The following is a 17,966-nucleotide window of genomic DNA, read 5'->3' on the forward strand; positions in this document are numbered from 1 at the left end:
TACGGTTTCCAAATCAATAGAAAAATCTTTATCCGGAGCGTAGGGCACTGCGGGCGTGCAAGCCAGTACGTGAGCGGCGCCGACAGGGCCTGTCGAGTCGCGCACACACAGCCAGCACCGGCAGCAGTTACACCTGTGCGGCCTTGAATGATTCCCGTATATGAGAGTGTACGTGTGTGAGCGCACCTGGTCGCAGGCCGGGCGCAGGCGGTTCCGCCCTCCCACGCACCGGTCACGTGAGCGACGGCGCATGCGCACTGCGCCCGCCCGATGCCTTCATTCAAAACCGACCCCCGTTGCACGGCGCGGAGGGGATCAATACCGCCGCCATGACGTCATCGCTGTTCCACACACCATTGGTTTAGATTTAACGCACCTAGTTACTTATTAACCGTGCATGAATGAGCGATTTTAGCAGTGATCCTCTGCGCCTCGAGCTTTTTCGAAAAAGTTTGTTCGGCGGACGTCTGCGCGTTCGTTATCAGTGCTCTACCCCTCCGTTACCCCCTCCACCGAATTTCCCCGGTCTTATCTGGCGCTGTGTCTCTTTTAGCATTTTGATGATGATAATGGAGAGGGCGGGAGGGTCGTGGGCGCGGGGAGGGGAGGCGAGCGAGTAGGAGGGGAGGGGGAAGGAGGGAGGGAGGGGCGCGCTCCCCACCAGCGCCCAGAATAGCGAGCGGCTGCCTCGGTCAGACTGCGTATGTGTTGCGGCTCGCTCATCGCCGAAACTGGTACGCTGGTGAACGACTCACGTGCGGAGGGCTACCAGGGCGACTCGGCAGCACTGACCGGCAGCTAGCAGCAGCGCGCTTCAGCCAGGGTGAAGGCGGACACTTGCACCGCGCCTGCTGGTCCTTCCGAGAACCATGGCCGCAGAACCGCGATCGGGGGCGTACGGCGGAGGCTGCAGCGGAGGCGGCGAGCCCGTGGCCTAGTGCGTCGCGCCGGCCGGCGATGTAACACAGTATGGGGCGGCAGCGACTGCGCTCCGAGGAATGCTGGTGCCCCCTTCGTGGCTACTCTTCGGACACCAACCCCACGTAACGTCCGACCAAGATGCCGTAGCTCTTGCTCTGTTCCATGGGACAGACTTTATGTGAAAATCAAGTGACTCTTAGGTATTAACGAACGTTACGAACTTCATTTACGAAAAAGAAACGAACCGAAAGTTTCTTAGAAAAGCTTAGAAAATACGCTATAGGATGATACTACAATACCACTTAGGAAATTGATAATTTTTTTTTTTTTCAAACGATCTCTCGCTTTAGAATTTTCTAGTGTGCACTGCTTTCCCTGTGCCATTCGCAACCGGCGCAGAGCCGCAGGGCTAAAGTTTAAATATATTATAATCCCGCAATTGCTCGAGTGAAAACTGAAATTGAGGTGCTTCTGCACGATTTATGAGACTCGGGGGTATGTTCGGCGGAGATTTCTGATCGGTGCCGAGTCGGATTAGTTGTGGCGCTCGCCGCTAGGAGGTCGGCTCGGGCTGGTCAAGATGGCGGCCGGCGGGTGTACCGGCAGAGGCGACTGGCGAAATGGTGAGCTGGCATGGTGGCTGCTCTGAACCGCCTGCAGCAGCAACACCATGGCCGACCTGCCCGACCTCTCGCACCTCACGCCCGAGGAGCGGCGCATCATCGAGTCGGTGATGATGCGCCAGAAGCAAGAGGAGGAGCGCGAGAACGAGATCATGAGGTGAGCCACCGTGTCTCTCACTGCCCCTCTTTGTTAGCCTTACTCGCCATTACGAGCGAAGATTCCTTGACAAACGCAGTTCTCTGCCAAGATTCAGCATTAACATGCCTTGATATGTGCCTTATTTGATTTTCAAATATCTGTTTGGTCTGCAAACAAAAATTCTATATTTAAAACATATCACCATACAGATGACGTACTGTGTGTTTCATTTCTGTAATCACAATGCTGTCTGCTATAATGAGAATTATTTGTACAATTTCACTAGAAAAATTATGTTCTATAGCACTGGTGCGAGAGACCTGGTTCCAAATATTGTGACCCATGATCCACTTTCCTGGTAAGTCGATACAGACTACGAAAAAATTAGTGAGTAAATAAATCCCCTTCCCTAGCACAAATGTCTCTCCTGATGCAGAAGTCCAAGGTAATCTTATTGATGTGAGTCTTCTCTGTCGCATAAGTACTACTCAGCAGTGAACGAGGTAAGAAACTACTTTTCCTGCTTGTGGTTACCGTACCCCTTACTGGCTCTCACAGTTAAAACTACTGGATGTGAGAAGTACCACCAATTTCTGTTCGGAATTGAATGTGAGGCCTGCAAGTTCCACAGCAGTTTATTCAATTAAGGAATCAGTTGACGTAACAAACAGAACCGAAACTCAACCTAGAGAACTTACTTTTGTATCTACAGTGGTTCTTTCACATCTCTGACTGTTACTTTATCCATTTTTTAAGATAACCTCTCAAACAGTTCTCATTAACTTGGTATTTGGTTGATATATGGCATTAATTGGCGCTAAAGATAACGCAGTATTGTGTCGAATCTCCCGCCAGGCATGTACCACAGATAAAGGGCCTCCAACAGTTACTTGTATAACTGCTTTTCCTTATACATAGCGGTAACGTACCAATGACATCGATCGTTGTGAAATTCTGATCATCGGTGATGTGATTTCATTGTCAATTTTGATAAATTAACTAATTATTTAAAAGTGTATGATGACTTGAAATTTCGGTCCTAGAGATTTCTAAATGGTAGTTTATAAAATATTAATGCTAAAGAACAATGTACTTAATCACTGTAGGACAGAGAACCAACTGATAGGCTGAAATCTGTCAACAAAGCTACAGCAAAATATTAGTTTTCTTACTGTGAAGAATCGTTAGGATTATCAGTTACCTATTTATTTTTCCTTCTCTCTTGCATTTATTAGGAACAAACAACTCAACTTGCTATAAATTATTATATTGCATTAGTAAGATTATTTGTTACTGATGAGCGTGACACATGAATGACTATATTAATTCTGATGTTAGTCGGTACAGTTGTATCAGACGGAAGTACAGTATTCTTTACAATTTATTTCTACTTTGTACTGCTTACATCTATTTACAGCTACCGATAACTTACTAAAAAGTGCTTCATGCTTTCAATATACTATATTCATTCAGACATATAAGAGAGAAAATGCTGCAATGCCATTGCATAAGGTTTAAGTCCTAGGCAAGAAGCCAAACAATTAATTGTCGCAGGGACGTCGAATCGTGGAGACAGGTATGTATTCGCAACACTATCTTATAAATAAATACAAATCGTGTACGGAAATATGTACCAGACATTGTAACAGCTCCGAATGTGAACCTGGTCATCGAAGCCGTACGTTAATTTAGTTTTATTTTCTTACATTTGCTCCAAATACTTCCGTAGCAGGAAGAGCACACATACAACTGGAATGACACTAGAATCCTGCCTGAAGATTTTATGTTCGTGCATTATTATACTCACTGTACCATAATGCACATAGTGATCCGAGCATGTAGGCCTATGCTTTCGGCCACCATCTGCGAAAACAACGCTGGCCGAACACCAGTTTTTGATGAAAACGTTAGAAACTTAGTATGTGAGTGTTCTTAGGATATGTTTCAAAATATAGCGGGGTAATTATACCTTAACAATTCTCGTTCCGGCGGCATACAGATTTATTAAAAACGTAGCCTTGTATTGTAGCAACTAAAAGAAGGGGACAATATTTGAAAACATGTGGTCAGTTACATCAACAGGCAGATTGTCAACAAAAGTCAGTCAGAACACTAATTCTTGCCTAAAAATTTTTATACTGAGCGCCTCGACATAGTAAATGTAGAATAAACTTTCATATGGCTCATAAATTTGATTTGTTGCAGAACATCTTCAAGCTAACTGTTACAAGTTTTTATGAAACATTTATAGAATATCATTTCAGTCAGGTATATTTCCGTCTTCCACGACAGAACACTACAGATAGTTACTGAAAGAATTAATCTTTGGAATTAGTGGCGGTAAAAGTAATTCAGGGAAAGCAAGTAAAAGTTATTATATTACCATCAAAGGCTTATCCATGATTATTTTTACTGATGTTTACCTTTCAAGTAATAAAAGGATAAGGTGCCGTTATACCAATAGTAAAACAAATATATGCTGAAATTAAATAAACTTTTGTACGAAAAATTAAAAAATGGCTAAAAAGAAACTCCTTTTTTCTGTGCTGTTTTTTAACTCTGCTCACAGGGAGCCATTCGTCAAGGAACAAGGCACTATTAATAAGAAACAACTCGAAAATTAGACTCAGCTCTGTGTTTAATACTGGAAAAGGGGACAGTCTAAGGCACAACGCACTTTTTTTTTATCTTCTCAAGCAGTTAGGAATGGGTGATGTGAGGAAAGGGCAGGCAAGGTAAATGAAGAGCTCAAACTTACCACAGCGAGCAAAGTGACACTGTGAATATTTTTGCATTCGAGAAGAGGGGGACTCGAATCCACGGCGACCATCTCATTTTAGTTTTCCTGTGGTTCACCTGCACCAAGTATGACGAATACCGGAATGGTTCCCTTGAAAGCATACTGCCTCTTTCCTTCTCCACCGCTGCCCAACGCGGGCGTACGAGTGTAATGACCTCGAAGTCAACATTACGTTAAACCCCAATCACCCTGCATCTGACTTCTCACAGGATGCGTCTGACGGTGTTGGCAGGGATTACAACCATCTCATTAAATTAATGCTCGTAGTCTTATTATCTTTTGTGCATGTATGCCATTTCGCATATCAAAGTTAGAGCAATTTTTCTCTGTTCCCAAAAGCAGATCACATCTCTACAGACGCTGCTCTGAACCAGATAAGAGGGCGAAAACTAATACTGGCAAAACTGACCTGACATCTCAGTATGTAGCTCCTTTCGAGAGTTATTTTTAGGGACAATGCTGACAGCTACTAAAAGATATTTTGTGAGTATTACTTGTTTCTTGCTGCTAGCAATTCTGCTGCAAACTTATACACATCAGCGTCACAGAAAATGCTTCAAGATTTCGTAGATAAATTTATAAATTAGAAACGGTGTGAGGCTATATACGGTAATGAATAGTAGACAACAATTTTCTGGTTTTATAGTATACGACACACCATGTATGTTGGAACAGAGAAATCGAATCAAGCGAAAGTGGTGATTATTGGAGAGATAGAAAGAGAACATGGGTAAAAAGACGACTCAGACCAAGACTGTTTTCCATTACAGGAGAGGTAATTACCAAGCTTGCATCATGACCGCCATGTTGAAACGTAACTCCGATAAAAGTTCCGTATATGACTCCTTAGACATATCGTCCTGTTTTATTCTCTGAGATCGGCGGAAATCAAGATAGTACGATAGACAAAATAATATATTATAAAATATGAGCATAGAGACTATTTATTATGAGGACGACACATGACACTGACGTAATAAAATATACGAGTTATCAATGTCAACGTAATTCATTGAACATTGTCCCTGTTTGTGGCCTGGGTGAGTTGAAGCGTGTTATTCGGATTCTGCGGAACACAATTAGCTGTGACTATGAAGTTCAGTTTTCATTATTGTCCTCTAAGCAGAATTGTGAAACGAGTGACACACAAAATATCAAAGAAAAGTCGAGTAACCCTTTAGCTCGGAAGATTAGGATTCTATTATAGCTGAGCAGCCATAATTATTTTTCTTAGAATTAGTTCCACAATTTCATCTCCGTGTTATGGTTAATTACGAAGAAACGATGTAATGACGTAATTGGGAATGACGCAGGCAGAGTTTTCGCTTAAAATCTCAGTTCTACGCACATATTTTATCCGTTTAAAATGTCGATTTTGGCATTAATTCTGCTCACAACAAGAACTCCATTATGCATTCTGAGATTCCGAATACAGATTGCGATTTTATCTGCAAACTCAGTGATTGTCATCGACCGGCATGATTACGCCACACGTCACGTGCACAAATGGTGCCATCCAGTGTGAAACTTCGACTTTCTTTTATGGGCTACCAAATACGGAAACGATTTCAGTAGTATATGCGTCAAAAGTGCTGTTATTGACTACAGAATTTGTACAAACAGCTTGCTTTGCTACGTTTCAGAGCGCTGATACAGGAACAGCATCCGCATAGGTGTTCCCTACATTGTTATAATTAACGACTGAGATCATGAATTTTTTACCATTTTCAGTTTCTGATTGACTATGTAGCCCACTTTTTAGTTGACTTTTTCCCTTTCTTCATGGAGAAAACTGGAATTTTTAGAGTTTTGTTTTCCGCTGGTATCAAGATCATTAGAGGAGATGAAGCAGTTGCTCGTTTTCTAACGAATCGTGCAGACAGTCTGCAGCGTCCCTGTAGAAAGCAGCATCAGGATAATCGCCTGGAACGATTTACAAAACCTACATATGTATAGGTGGGCCAGGACTCGCCTCTCGTTCCTCTACAATAAAAGTCCGTTGGTTTCGCCACTGTGCCATCTCGCGGGTATTTTTAAGCAAAATCAGAGATAAATTCAGTGACCAGCGCGTCGTATACCCAGTTTCCCACATTTCATTCTATCATCGTCTGGTCTTTTCTTACCGCTAGGAACGCAGTGAAGATTGGAATCCCCTACACTGAGGTACATAGTTGTCAGTACAGTAACATGGGTTAACAGGAGGAAGTAAGAGCCGAGGTACAGGCGGAAGTGTAGTTGTGAGGACGGCTGTGAGTCGTGTTCGGATAGGTCAGTCGGTGCCGGAACGGTAGCTCGGAGTGTACGCTTTCGGACAGAGGGTCAACTGCCCTCTGAAATAAAAATAATAAAAAAAACTTAATTGGTCGATCAACGATGAACTTGAACAAGCGTCATCATCGGTAGAGTTCCTTTCCTCGAAAGGCAAAGGTCGAGTCTCGGTCTGGCACACACTTTTAATCTGCCAGGAAGTTTCATAGGTTAGTACTTTCTCAGAGTCTATAAATAGTCCAGTAAGAGGTATCGCTCACGACTCTTTTCCATAATTTCGTTAACGGGCTGTAAATGGTCCTTTGTACTGCACCCACTTTTACAACCAGATTATTCCTTCGTTTGCTGTAAGTACGGTGATTCTTTCTGTTTGGTTGACGACAAAAAGTTAAAACATTAAGTGAGCTGCAAGAAGTATTGAACGAGGCGTAGTGAAAAAAACTTTTCGCTCTCACTTACCGCCACAGACCTACAGCTTAAAATTCGTCTAAAGAAGGAAAAGTAAAATTTAGGGACATGTATTACTAATTTTTTATGACATGGATGTTCTACTAATAGAGACATAAGAACAGTCCTGTTAGCTTTACGAGAGTTATATCACTCACAAATCCATTGCCTGCATGTCCATTAACAGTCAGCATGCGCTGGACGACGCGTTGATTCCTCAGTTCGCACCGAACGTGGTCAGAAAGTTAAAGGCGTTATTATACAGATAACATAATCTCACTTTAATTTTTATGACGTGATTTAATGTCGACTCTGCCAAGTATTCCAGCTCCATCCTCTACCAGGCAACGGTGTAATATCACAACATTTCTGCCAGTATCTGCTCTTAGCACGTTTCCATTTTTATGAATCTGGAATCTGTACCAAGATCTTGTAATTTATGCTCCTACTTAATCACTTTGGTTTCACGTGTATGAAATCAGCTTGCTCAAATCGCATAAAATTTCAGCCTTCAATTGCCGTTTAGTATGGATTTGAGCTTGTAAGTTTACAAGTTTTAGAACATATACTGTATTTGAAAATTATGAAGTACCTCGAAGAAAGCGATTTATTGACATATAGTCGGCACGGATTCAGAAAATATCGTTCTTGTGAAACACAAATAGCTTTTTATACTCATGAAGTAATAAGTGCTATCGACAGGGGATGTCAAATTGATTCCATATTTTTAGATTTCCAGAAGGCTTTCGACACCCGTTCCTCACAAGCGTCTTCTAACAAAACTGCGTACCTACGAAGCATCGCCCCAGGTGTGCGACTGGATTCGTGATTTCCTCTCAGAAAGGTCATAGTTCGTAGTAATAGACGGAAAGTCATCGAGTAAAACAGAAGTAATATCCGGCGTTCCCCAAGGAAGTGTTATAGGCCCTCTATTGTTCCTGGTCTATATTAACGACATGGGAGACAATCTGAGTAGCCGTCTTAGATTGTTTGCAGATGATGCTGTCATTTACCGTCTTGTAAAGTCATCACATGATCAAAACGACTTCAAAAATGATTTAGATAAGATATCTGTATGGTGCGAAAAATGACAATTGATCCTGAATAAAGAAAAGTGTGAATTTATTCACATGATTTCTAAAACAAATCAGCTAAATTTTGATTACGCGATAAGTCACACAAATCTGAGGGCTGTAAATTCAACTAAATACTTAGGGATTACAATTACAAATAACATGAATTGGAACGATCACATAGATAATATTGTGGGTAGAGCAAACCAAAGACTGCTATTCATTGGCAGAACACTTAGAAGGTTCAACAGGTCTACCAAAGAGACTGCTTACACTACGCTTGTCCGCCCTATTCTGGAATATTTCTGTGCTGTGTGGGATCCGCATCAAGTGGGAGTGACGGATGACATCGAAAAAGTACAAAGAAGGGAAGCTCGTTTTGTATTATCGCGAAACAGGGGAGATACTGTCACAGACATGATACGTGAATTGGAGTGACAATCGTTAAAACAAAGGCGTTTTTCGTTGCGATGGAATCTTCTCATGAAATTTCAATCGCCAATTTTCTCCTCCGACTGCGAAAACATTTTGTTGGCACTCACCTACATAGGGAGAAATGATCATCACGATAAAATAAGAGAAATCAGGGTTCTCACAGAGAAATTTAAGTGCTCGTTTTTCCCGCGTTCCGTTCGAGAGTGGAACGGTAGAGAGACAGCATGAAGGTGGTTCATTGAACCTCTGCCAGGCACTTTATTGTGAATAGGAGAGTAATCACATAGATGTAGATGTAGATGAAGCATTAATTTGCTGTCAACTCCACATCTGCATTACTAATCCGCTAACCTGGGGCACTGTTTCATTGAGGGTTGCCTATGTAATAGCTTCCAGGGGCAACAATAATTTTATTTTCAATATCTCATTCATTTATTGATCAAATTTAAAAATTTAAATTGCTGTCATAATCCATTCATTAAGAGATATAGTCTTATGTTGAAGGTTCAACACAACAAGTTAAGTACTACAGTCAGCAACTGTGTGTCTGTCTTGGGACAGCATAAGTCACGGCTCGCGAATTACCCAGACTAAGTTCATCCAGTATTTGAGAATAAGAGCACATGGTGACTCCCAGCGAACTTTTCAAACCATTGCAACATTTCTTGTCGTTGATATGCTCCTCCATCCTCACAAAATGATGAAAGGAAAAACGTTTATCGCTTACCACATTTTAGCTGTTCTTGCAGTAAAGGTAGAGCATCAGGCATGACGTTTTAGTTTATTACTTCTTTCCTAATAACTCTATTCGCAACACGTTTTCAAACCGTATCCACATATACCACTGAATGCACCTGCAAAATTATATCACTGGGTGACACAGTTTTAAACATAGGTGATCGATTCCTTAACGAATCGGCGGTGGGGTTTACTGGTCTTTTACTGAAGTCACAATGACAAACTGTCAGCCTCGTACAGAGAGTAGCAATTATTTGTTACTGTAGACAGATCTGAAACTCTGTGCACGACCAAATGTGACAATATAGAACCCGCTTTTAGCCGTAAGATAAATGACAAACTCGTGATATACCTCGTGTAGCACGAATACGTGGAACGAATATATTGCGTCAACTACAGGTAAATCAGAAGGCAGGCTTTGATTTACTGGTGCAATAGCGGAAAACGTAATTTTCCTACCAAAGACATTGATTACACATCATTTGTAAGACGTGTACCGATTTTCTGTTTCTGTGTGGACCCGACATAAGGTTGTGGTTACTGCAAACATCAAGTGTATACAAAGAATTACAATTCGAACGGTAGAAGGCTTTTTTGACTATAGAGAGAATTTATAAGAAATGCCACAAAATCTGAAGTGAGGTACACATTAAGAAAGGCTGTTGGTGTAATTGTACTCAAACAGAAAATTACAAGCACACGTTCTCAGGGAGCAATCTGTGCATATTCTGCAGTCCCCTATATGCAGGATAGTACAAAACGATACCGACAGACTTCGATGGGTTGTAGGAGATGTCTTGAGAAACAAATTGAGTATAGGAACCAGAATCCGGAAACGTCATTCAACGACACTACAGAGCGTCGAAGGTACAAACTCCGGCGCCTTGAGCCAGGCCACCCCTTTGGCAGCAAACGTGACTTTGTGGGCTGACGGAGGGTAGGAGGCACGTGTCGTAATCTTGCTTGTTACCCAGTGATGACGACTATTGCCACAATCGCCAGTGCAGAAGTGGAGCTAGCCGCTGTGTAGATTGGTCTTGTCGCCTATGAATGTGATGCTCTATTGTCTTGGTGGAAAACAGTTTTGGACATGAGTTTCTACCTGCAGTTCATTTTTTTCCCTGTGTACCGAAAAAAATTGGAGACTTTAGGGGGTGCCAGGAGAAAGATAAACTGTGGATATAAACCCATGCTAGAAACTGTCATGTATTGAGACATTGGAGCATCACATTCATAGGAGACAAGACCAATCTACACAGCGGCTAGCTCCACTTCTGCACTGGCGATTGTGGCAATAGTCGCGATCACTGAGTAACAAACAAGATTGCGACACGTTCCGCCTACGCTCCGTCAGCCCACAAAGTTTGCTGCCAAAGGGGTGGCCTAATGGCAGGTGCCAGCATCTTTAACTTCGACGCTCTGTAGCGTCACTGGATGAAATTTCTGGACACAAGTTCCTATCCTCCGTTGATTTCTCAAGACACCCAGCTTCTCGAATTTTGTTGGTATCGTTTAGCAACACCCTGTATATTGTGGCTATAGAAACAAAATTAGATTAACAGCACTTGCAATATCGCATGTCTTATGATCCAGACGAACGTTTTACATTCCAAAGAGCATCAGTATAGTTATTATAGTCAGTATTTTCATCTCCTGCTATGGACAAAGCTGCATGGGTGCCTCGGTAGTGAGGCCTGAACTGTGGGGCCCAGACTACACTTCACTTCCTACTTATTCATACCGTCAAAAGGCTATGCCTTCTGTATAGAAACTAGAAAACTCCCAGCCAGCAGTGCTGGGGTTCGCACTGTCTTGTTCTCGGCGTCAGAGGGCTACTTAGCGGGCACAGCTCTGCCTCGCTTTCTCTGCTGCCCTGGCAATCACCTTAAACTATACCTGCACATCAAATACGATAAGAAGTGGAGCCATTACGCTTTCTTACGTTGCAGCAAATAGAGAAAACAGTGATGATTAATTTCACGACTGGAACTGAAAAATAATTTAAATGGCGGTCAAAATTAACACACTATAGCTGTTGAGTAAGCAGCAAAGGAAACTCATTAGAAATTTGAAATTCGGAGAGGGCACTGAAGTTCAGATATAAGAAATAAAAGTTTTGAGGTTTGTCGACACATCGTAATTCTGTCAGAGACGCCAAGCAGCTGAACGGAATGAGCAGTGACTTGAAAGTAGAATATAAGATGAACATCAACAAAAGCAAAACAAGGGTAATGGAATGCAGTCTATTTAAATCAGGCAACGTCGAGGAAATTAGTAGGAAATTACGCTCCGAAGGTAATAGATAAGTTTTGCCATTTGGACAGCAAAAAACCGGTGATGCCTGAAATGAAGGGGGTGTAAAATGAAGATTGGCTATAGTACGGAAAGCATTTTTGAAAAAAGGAACTAGTTAATACCTAATATAAATTTAAGTTTCTTTATTGTGAGAGCTACAGGTTTTATTGTGTCACAGTAGGAAATTATGCAGAGAATTGAAGGACAGGAGACTGATATTTTGTTACTATATAACCTTATTCATGTTTTATTGCCTTCATGAATACATGTCCTGACGTTGTAGATGGACATGTGTCTACTGTGAGTTAACCATTATTTCTGTCAATAGTTGTCAGATGTAATATATTTTTCAGCAACGTTTTAAGGTTGTTCGATAATTTGCTTTTCCCCGTATATTATAACACGTCTTTCATTACCTGACGGATGTAGAAATTGAAGTTTGACAGCTAGATGTTTATTAAAAGATTTTTTTTCTTTGAGTAAACAGCTAGCTGTCAAACTCGAATTTCTACACCTGTCAGATAGTAAAAAATGTATAATATATCTGCAAAAGCAAATTATCGAGCAACTTTAAAATGTTGCTGAAAAATATATTGCGTCAACAACTACAAACAGAAGTAATAGTTTACTCAAAGTCCATCTATAACGTCAGGACATGTACTGATGAAGGCAATAAAACCGAAATAATCTTATATACGAAAATAAAATACCAAGCAGTATATTGACTTCGGATTCTCTACATAAATTTGAGTGTTAGGAAGTCTTTACACATAAGTGAAACGAGAAGGATAGACAGTTTAGACAATGAGAAAATAGAAGCTTTTGAATTGTGATGCTACAGAATAATGGTAAAGATGAGATTGGCAGATCACTTAACTAATGAGTAGGTACTGGAAAGAATTACGGAGAAAAGAAATGTGTTGCTTGGCTTGGCTAAAAGAAGGGATCGGTGGGTAGGACACATTCCATGAAGGAATCGTCCGTTTAGTATTGGCGGGCAATGTGTGTATTTGGGACGGGGGGGGGGGGGGGGGGAGTGAAGGGGGAGGGGGGTAAAAATTGTAGAGGAAGACCAACAGATGAATAAAGTAAACAGTTTCAAATTCATGTAGGTTGCAGTAGTTATTCGGAGATGAAGAGGCTTGAACAGGATAGAGTAGCGTGGAGAGCTGCATCAAATCAGCCTTCGCACAGAAGAAAACATCGATATTCATTCAGTTTTTTAACGGGAAATTTAGTTGAATCTACTGTTTGTCCAAAAGACGTAACATTTGCTGAAATTAGTTTTTGAAGAATAATTAAGATCCCTTAGTAATAGAGTAATAAACTAGCCCATGCAACATCAGAATTAAGCACGTTACATTTTCCGAATGAATTCTAGTATGTGTAAACATCGCTCGAAAGATATCGATGAGGCACACAACTAATGCTTACTTAATTAGTAAATGTGTTTGGACATCAAGTTGACATTTATCCTGTATAAAGTGTGTGGACGGGAAAGATAAACTCTTGATACAAACAAGCGTCTGCACATAATATCAGAGATATTGTATGGCAGAAATGTTGCAGTTGTGGAATCTCCTGAGGATAATTTCACTTGATACCTGTAAATTTTAATAACATTGGTTTCGGGATATTTTTTCGTAGCAGCTGTTGTATGAACACTAAGACGAGCTCAGTTTTGATAAAATTATGGCCGAGCGGTTCTAGGCGCTACAGTCTGGAACCGCGCGACCGCTATGGTAGCAGGTTCGAATCCAGCCTCGGGCATGGATGTGTGTGATGTCCTTAGGTTAGTTAGGTTTAAGTAGTTCTAAGTTCTAGGGGACTGATGACCTCAGATGTTAAGTCCCATAGTGCTCAGAGCCATTTGAACCATTTTGATAAAATTAATTGTACCGCTTTTGAATATTTGTTCTCTCATATAAGAACTGTCTGTTAATATTTATGACCACGTAAATGTTAATTTTTCTTTTCTTTTCGTAACAGTTTTAATTTTGTGTCATGTAATCTGACTGTAAAAGGAAAATGTTAATGGAAGAGTCTGTCACATGCAATATTTGTACTTGAGCACTGACTCCTACAGTCCTTATGTTAAAGGTCTGGCGTACTCGGTCTTCTACGCTTGAAAATATGGTTCCTGGGGCACGACAATAATGTGCTCTGTTTTACTTTTACTACAGCACCGAATCCTTGTTGAGTGTATCGCTCCTTGCATGGTGACGTTTCGTGGGAAAATTATTAAATGAAAGAAGAAGCCCAGAGTTATGCGTTTAGAGTTTTAAATTATTATCTTCCAGCAACTTTTAATATGCAAAATGAGTACCTACTGAACCACTTTGGTTAAGCATCTCAGACACTTTGCCAAATATAATTATTATTTTACTTACAATACTCGCTTCTTTCTTGCACCCTCGATATCCCGTCCAAAATCTTACTTTCATCAGTTTTTTTTGCATACTTTCACGTCATCCGTCGTCATTTCCTTTACTGCTATCGTCCGACCCACAGTGAGCTGACGCAGCTTCTCTCGGGCTCGTGCAGCTGCAAGGGTTGACTACAACAGAGCAACAAAATAAGTGCTCTTCACGGGATCGTCAGAGGAGTGCAATGCTTTTCTGCGCAATTTCTTTCCTTTACAGTCATTTTATAATCAAATAGCTCCATCAAATGGGGGGTGAGTACAGGGGCCAATTTAGATATTATTTTACATATAAAAAATTTCAGTCATATGTGCATAAATAAAAATGTGAGATGACATCTGATATCTGATATCTTGAAGATATAGCCACCCCACGAATTCCTCCCGGCGCCCCCCCCCCCCCCCCTCCGCCCCTCTTACAACAAAAGGAAATTTTCTTTAAATCTGTATATTCGTTACAACTATTTCTGATAACTGTAATTTAAAGAAAAGGAAATTTTGTGTTCTGGACTTCATGCAGTATGACAAAAGAATGTGAAATCTGAATCAAATTAACTGGAAAAAATACGTAAAACATAAATATTACACACGCAAACACACATGTCACTGACTCAAACCAAACAGAGGCAGCTCCAAGAACCCTAACTGACCTAAACAGTTGGTGCCCAAACAAATAATACCTTTACAGCTGCAAACACAAAGTATAATATTTGAGGCTGGCTGACTTAACAAGTATCAAAAATAAAAGTTTTAATATAAAGTTAACATTTAGAAAAGCTTTATGTAAATGCAGTTGGCTGATGAGGTGTTGATACTTTTGAATTACCCAACCTGGTAGTAATGTTAAGATTTCAAGACATTTCGTTCAGTAACTCCTCATATTAGATGTTTATATGTGCACGAATGGCCTTTGCCGGTGCATCCATTGCATTTAAAGCAAAAAAAAAAAAAAAAAAAAAAAATGGAATTAGCGAACACTCAACTTTGCAAAGTGGAATATATACTATAACACGACTCTAAATTGTTATAAAGATTCAAATATGACTAACATATAAATCACATGTAGTGACAGTTTTTAATAAAAGAAATCATTCCTACAAATAGTGTTAAAAACTCTTAGAACAATCGCAAACACGGTAAGATTTCCACCAAAAAGCAAACACCAAAATTTAATGTTCATAATTATATATATACGAGGATTGGAACTTAAATAGTGGCAACTATTTATTCACAACCGATAGAAAAGAGATAAATGTTTGCACCTGTTACTGTCCTTCAAAGTAGTCACCAGCGTTGTGTAGAACCCGTTGCCAGCGATGTGGAAGGCGTAGTATACCGTTGGCAGAGTCTGTTCTGTCGATGGCGCGAATGGAGCGGTCTCAAGTTATGGTGATTCTCGTGTACTACTGTGATGGTGTTATCCTAACGCATTACGTTCCTCCACGGCAGACCGTCAATGCACAGTATTACTGTTCGTTTTTGGAGCATCACCTGCGACCAGCTTTGCGAAAGAAGCGGTGACACTTTCTGCGCAAACAATCCATCATTTTGCACAACAATGTGCGGGCACATACTACAGCGCAAGCTGTGGCTGCTCTGTTCGGTCGATGGGACTGGGAAGTACTCTACCATCCACCATCCTCTCCGGACTTAAGTCCTCGTGACTTTTATTTGATTCCGAAGATGTAGGAATCACTTTGTAGCATTTGCTTCAGAACTCTTCCAGTGATTCGACAGGCAGTAGACAGTTCCATTCGCACCATCAACAAAACATGCTCTGCCAACGGTATACTATGCCTTCCACATCACTGGTGATTACTTTGAAGGACAGTAACAGGTGCAAACACGTAACTCTTTTGTATCGGTTGTTAATAAATAGTTGCCACTATTTAAGTTCCAAAACCCTCGTATATATATAAATTTGCGTGTGTGTGTGTGTGTGTGTGTGTGTGTGTGTGTGTGTGTGTGTGTGCGCGCGCGCGCAGTTCCAAGTTCCGAGATAACTGCGTCTTTAGGTCGTAGTCATTAACGAACAAAACTTATACTCACAGGGAGGTCCTTTCAATTACTTCCTGAAATGGAATGACATGAGAACTATGTTATTTTCATTGTGTCTTACATGTAGGTACGTTCCTACTTCCACAACATTTGTAGAGAGAATACTTCGTATTCGTAAAGGATCTCAAAATACTCTAGAGAACTCCTTACATTAATTCTTCAGCGTTTTGGAAAGGTAGTGCGTTCCCACTAAAACATTTCCTTTCTCCTCTTGATAACTCTTGTACGTCCAGTCACAGTGTCAACATAGGGGTAATATTCCCCGAAGTAGCCTCGCAACGCTGTTTTAGCAAGTTTCAAGTATGAACATTTCCTTTCTTCCAATCCTCTATCGTCATCCTAGTAGTTCACAGTTCCCATTCCAGGGCAAAAAATTTCAAGCATTAATTTCCTTTATTTAAGTTTTCACATTCCACCCTTTCCCTTTCGGACTTCTCCAGCATAAAACGTATATCCTGAAGTTTTGAGACTTCTTTTGGATCACTGTAGACGCATAGCCCATTTTCTGTTACTACTGCTTTGATTTCCACTTTCTCTCAGTTACGTGCAACTGATGCCCTCTTCAAACATATCGATGATTTCCAAATTAACTTCTTGCCCATGTAATTTTTTTTTCTGAATCCAAAATACCTCTTTTTTGCGTAAAACTTCAAGGTTTTCTCCCAGAAATCTCATAAATGACGATTTCAGTTTTCTTTTCCGGTTTTCTTCAAACCATAATATTATTTTTTGACCGTCGAACTATAACTCCACACTTCCATTGCTCGAATCTACTCTTCCTTTAATCCGCTTTAACTAACAACGCCTAATATTATATCAGCGTTAACGTCTTCACTCATTAATAACATTAATTCCAGTTCTTTCCGTGATACCTAACGGCTGCTTCGACATGATCAGTTACTTCACCTTCGTAATGAGTACTATCTTACATCACTTGATAGCTTTACATTTCTTCAAAGCACCTCTTGAAATCACCGTGGCGTCACTTGTAGTGTCTACAATCATTACCATTGTAATATTCCCGAAGTTTGCAAATATTTCAGGACAAATTGCAGATTTCATTGAAGGCTGATTTTCTGTCAACAAGTCTTCTGTAAGACTATCACTATCCAGTATAATTATAAAGAGGTATCCTTCTCTTTCAACTATATTAATCGAAACTCCATGAGTGCTGAGTAAACGCTTTTCGTTTGGTCCAAGATTTTCTTTCTATCTATTATTTTTAGAAGTTGTTATTAGTCAGCTCTTGACACAAGACATCAGCGTCAAGGGCTCCAAGTCAGAGGGAATTAATTACAACACTTTTCTGTGACTGACCGTCTACACTCTCATTTTCGTGTCTCTGTAAATTTTTAATCCTTTTTAATATTTCTATTACAAGGACGATTCGAAGTGGCTCGACTACAAGGGTTGCTGTTCACGTGCTTGAATCGATTACAGAAATTTGATCATTCGACTTTATCTGAGCTTGGGGCAGGAGGCCACATTTCTTTATTACTGCTGTGACGATCTCTTCTTGTCCACTATTGAGGCCTATTGTCGTGGTAAGATAGCCGATAACCATTTCCACTGCTCGTCCAATCGTTCTTAAATCTGTTCCGCTCGTTGAATGACCCTGTTACGTTGATTCAGTAGCTGGAAATTCTGTTGTGACAGTTCAGAACGTGTCTCTGGCTGAAAGCGGTCCCTGTTACCATTATAATTAGTACCAGTTCGGCTATGATTATCCAAATCCTCCAATATAGAA

General features: G+C 40.8%; 1 protein-coding gene across 1 annotated transcript in view; it reads left to right on the forward strand.

Annotated features, from left to right (window-relative positions):
- Window positions 1-722: 722 nt before the first annotated feature.
- LOC124775812 (regulating synaptic membrane exocytosis protein 2-like) overlaps window positions 723-17,966 on the forward strand; it is a 137,095-nt gene continuing 119,851 nt past the window's right edge. Inside the window, exon 1 of the mRNA XM_047250642.1 lies at window positions 723-1,701. Coding sequence (XP_047106598.1) covers window positions 1,592-1,701 — 110 coding nt within the window. The 5' untranslated portion in view covers window positions 723-1,591. The remainder of the gene's footprint in view (window positions 1,702-17,966) is intronic.

This window comes from Schistocerca piceifrons, chromosome 2, assembly GCF_021461385.2.
Source record: "Schistocerca piceifrons isolate TAMUIC-IGC-003096 chromosome 2, iqSchPice1.1, whole genome shotgun sequence".
In the NCBI taxonomy this organism is placed as follows: domain Eukaryota; kingdom Metazoa; phylum Arthropoda; class Insecta; order Orthoptera; family Acrididae; genus Schistocerca; species Schistocerca piceifrons.